A 4,016-nucleotide genomic window follows, 5' to 3' on the forward strand; every position below is an offset into this window, starting at 1 on the left:
TAGTTTATTCCAACAGATTAGTGCATGTACAACACTATTTATTGGTGATAAGAATCAATTATGAAAACTGGTGCTTTTCAAATAGAAGGCACTGGAGGCATATATGAAGCTAAAAAACATGGTAACACCCATAGGAGTGTAACAGGTTAAAATGCTATTTGCTGACAGGTAAACAATATACAATGTTAGGTAGCACGCTAGTAAAAGCAAAATTCTTTCCTTCGATCTATGGAACCATTAAAATGAGATGTATATAGCAGCTAGTACATAAAGTATCATTTTGACAGGTGAATTTTGTCAAATACTGCAGAAGTGAATGATTTTTTTCAAATATGTTGTGTCTACCTTGCTTATTTGTCCATCTTTTAAGTAGTAGCTGATAGCATATCATGCAGAGAAATGAGACCGGAATGCGGATATAAGTTTATGGAAAATGGAAATTGTCTTACCAACATGGCTTATCTACAGGTCAAGGAGGCGACTTCACTTATGCGATGACCAAATTTTGGAGCGGTGCCCAAGTCCAATAATCTGAAACAGATTTACTGAGCAAACAATGTACCGAACAAGATTTAGTCCTAAAACATAATAAATATTATATAGCCAAGGAAAAATAATAATCTGAATTTCTCAACAGACAATGAACAAAGATAACTATGCACGACGAAACATTATTGCTTGCAAGAAAAGATAACTATGACCAAAGCGATGTATTGTGACAATTAACTAAATGGAAGAAAAGATAACATATAAATTGTCATGAAACCAGATTTGAACCATGTATTAACACCTCGGCATGCTGCTCGAGAGGCAACACAATGGAAGGTAAATTGTGATATTCATATTAAAATAAGATGGACGACCAATGTAAACAAGGATGAGCATTGCATATGATTGACCACATCATGGTTGTTAAGGCGGCGTGGTGAGGCGCGGCAACCTACTACCTTCACAACTTTACAGCGACATGGCGCGTGGTGTAGCGACGTCATACACACGTGGCGAATACAAACATTATAGTATAGGATATTAGCAAATGGCAATGTAAATATAGCCTAATAGTTATAGTCTAGGGTATTAGGAAATGTAAATATAGCACAAAAGATAAATAGCAATATAAATGTAGCACAAAAGACATAGCACTCTCTCATCAATCATCATTCAAAGTTTCAAATCTCTCATCTCTCAAAAGTCGTCCAATGCAAACTCATCGAAATCGTTAGAAGCATCCACGTTCTCCGCATCATCTTCAGTAGCATCCATTGGTTTGTCACCAAAATCATCAACATCAACATCATCCACAATGATGTCTTCTTCCTCTCCCTCCTCCTCATCATCTTCAACCACTCTTGCTTCTTCAACCACTCTTGATATATGTTTTGCACGACAAGCGTAGGTCCTAGGAAGGTTAGGACCTCAAAGCTCATGTGATGCACTAATTGCTTCATCAACTTGGTCACATGTGATGTCCAAAATACTAGAACATTGAGGTTGGGCCATTGGGTCAACCCATTCATTTTCCCAATCAAAGTCTTCCATAATCAAAGGATCATAGCTTTTACCCGCTTCCTCACGGCGTTTTTGAACCTACTAGTCATTTTCCGATTGTAGGCAACATAAATCAAATCATTCAATCTTTTATGCTCTAGCCGGTTTCTCTTCTTTGTATGAATCTACAAGCAACCATAAAAACAAGCAAAGTTAACAAAAATATATTATAAATTTTGCTAATTGAAATGTGAAACTTGAGTACTTCACTTACAAATTCAAAAGTGCTCCAATTATGCTCACAACCAGATGATGAAGCACAAAGACTAACAATACGCTTAGCAACTCTTTGTAAGTCGATGGATCGGCCACCATACGCACGCCACCAATCAACTAAATTGACAATAAACATGCATATATTACGGGTTAAGCCGTAAATAACATGCTGTAATTAAAATTTCAAATCACTTATGAGGGTTCTTTGACTTCATAGTTTGGAGGGCCATGCAATTCTTGAAGATGCCTCCACGTTGATCTTCGTAGAGCATGGATTGTTCTTCAATTTTGTTTCGAAGGGTCTCATCTTCCACTATTCGTACAAGCACATCATTAAAACAACCCCTTAGGTGCCCAACATATTCATCATTCTCTTTTTGGATAGCATAGAATTTTCCTGGGTTCAAAAAGAGGGCAGCACCATAGAGTGGGGTGTCCATTTCCTATCCTAACAACCCTCAATAATTTGTAAGATATTATTGAGAAAGCTTCTCTTGTTTTTAGTACAGAAGACAGCCTTTATCCTCTCTTTTGCATGATTCATGAGAGAAGCAACCTCTGGCATGGCATGCCTCTCATCACCATCAACCACCCTCAACACAATGATAAGTGGTAGAGAAGCTCTAAGGCAATCCTCAACGGAGTTCCAAAACTCCCTAGAAAGCACAATATCATACACTTTTTCCCGGCCTCTGTCTTTGCTAGTTTGCAACTCGTCCAATCATCAGAGGTAAACAGATATCTCAGTGCATCTATGTGCTTGTGCAAACTTTGCAAGGTGAGAAATGTGGTAGCAAACCGAGTTGCTGCTGGTCTCATAAGATCCCTACCACATGTCTTCTCCCTCATTGCACTAAGAAGTCTTCCATGCCTATAGATGAAAGTAGTGACATGCCGGGCACGTGAGATAGGCTTCTTGAATGACTTCAACTTTCCAATATCTTCCAACATAAGATCCAAGCAATATGCAGCACAAGATGTCCAATAAAGCGTAGGAAACCTCTCCATGAGAAGCTTGCCCGCTGCCTTATAGTTAGCCCCATTGTCAGTGACAACTTGCACAACTTTATCAACGCCAATGTCGCTTATTCTCTTCTCTAACAAATTAGCTAGCATCACTTGATCATGAACTTCACTTGATGCATCAATCGACTCTAAGAAGAAAGTCCCCTCCGGACTATTGACTAGAAAGTTGATCAAATGGTGCCCTCTCCTATCCGTCCATCCATCTGACATTAATGTGTAGCCATATTGCTTCCATGCATCCTCATGCCTCTTCCTCAAATCATCTGTCTCCTTAACAACCTTCTCGAGCAATGGCTCCCTAAGCTCATGGTAGGTAGGAGGTTTGTACCCAGAACTATATTGTGTAGTGGCCTCTATAGCAATCTCAAACTGCCTAGAATTTACGGCATTTAATGGTATGCCACACTCATAAAAGAACCTGGCCCACTCCAAGTTGACAGCATCTCTTTCTTCTTTTGTCCTCATGCTAGCTTGGATACTGATCTGAGAAGGACCCTTTGAATGTCTTTCTTCCACAACCTCTTTTGGAGTTCTCCTAAGCATTGAACCGACAGACTTGTGTTGGGCTCTTTTGGTGCACTGAACTTCAAAAAGGTAGATTGTTTCCTTTTGGCAGCTGTCCCTGAACTAGGATGCACAATGCTTCTAGAAGCATCTTGGGACTCCTCTGTCACATCAAGCACATCATCATCTTCTCCTTAAAACCCTCCATCATCATCAAGTAGAAGTGGTCTCTTCTTGCCCTTCAAAGCAGCTTGCATCTCCTGAGCAATAGCTGGTGTGGTTTTGCCACACTTCAGAATATCTCCATAACCACCCACAAGATGCTCCTTGAGCCTTATAATTCCTCCAGTTACAGTTCTATCACACAAACAACACTGCAAGAGATCTCTATTACCAATAGTCGGCCAAAATGCATATTTCCATCCAGGATCATTTGACCTTCCCGGCTTCCGCTTTGGATCAGTCTTTGGATCATAATTTGATGCGGCGTCCGAGGCCTCCGCACTTCTAGTCCCTTGAGTAGCCATGTTCTGAAAAAAAAGTGACAACAACTAAGAATCAGTTGGCATTGGCACTCAGCATTTCAGCAACTAGAGCAATATGCCAATATGCAATGCAACATCAAGAGGCTAGAGCAGTCGGCACTTAGCACTTTAACTTTGAATAATATAAATACTGCAATATACATAGTTTGATTTTCAATGTTCTGTTTGTGACTGATC

At 39.8% G+C, this 4,016-nt stretch overlaps 1 protein-coding gene across 1 annotated transcript; it reads right to left on the reverse strand.

Annotated features, from left to right (window-relative positions):
* Positions 1–1,541: 1,541 nt before the first annotated feature.
* Positions 1,542–3,255, reverse strand: LOC133930186 (uncharacterized). Its single transcript, XM_062376862.1, has 3 exons — positions 2,442–3,255; positions 1,763–1,881; positions 1,542–1,673 (listed from the first exon to the last, which is right to left on the reverse strand). Exons 1-3 carry the CDS (start codon positions 3,253–3,255, stop codon positions 1,542–1,544), a joined length of 1,065 nt encoding a protein of 354 aa, XP_062232846.1.
* Between the last annotated feature and the right edge of the window lie 761 nt (positions 3,256–4,016).

The sequence above is a fragment of the Phragmites australis genome, chromosome 10 (genome assembly GCF_958298935.1).
Source record: "Phragmites australis chromosome 10, lpPhrAust1.1, whole genome shotgun sequence".
Taxonomy (NCBI): Eukaryota; Viridiplantae; Streptophyta; class Magnoliopsida; order Poales; family Poaceae; genus Phragmites; species Phragmites australis.

Excerpts from the sequence above, each read along its gene's own strand:
- LOC133930186 (XM_062376862.1), bottom strand. The coding sequence starts at position 3,255 with ATGAGGACAAAAGAAGAAAGAGATGCTGTCAACTTGGAGTGGGCCAGG. Across the intron at positions 1,882-2,441 it reads GACAGAGGCCGGGAAAAAGT|TTGATTGGTGGCGTGCGTAT; the intron begins GTATGATATTGT and ends TTGTCAATTTAG. Across the intron at positions 1,674-1,762 it reads ATTGGAGCACTTTTGAATTT|ATTCATACAAAGAAGAGAAA; the intron begins GTAAGTGAAGTA and ends GGTTGCTTGTAG.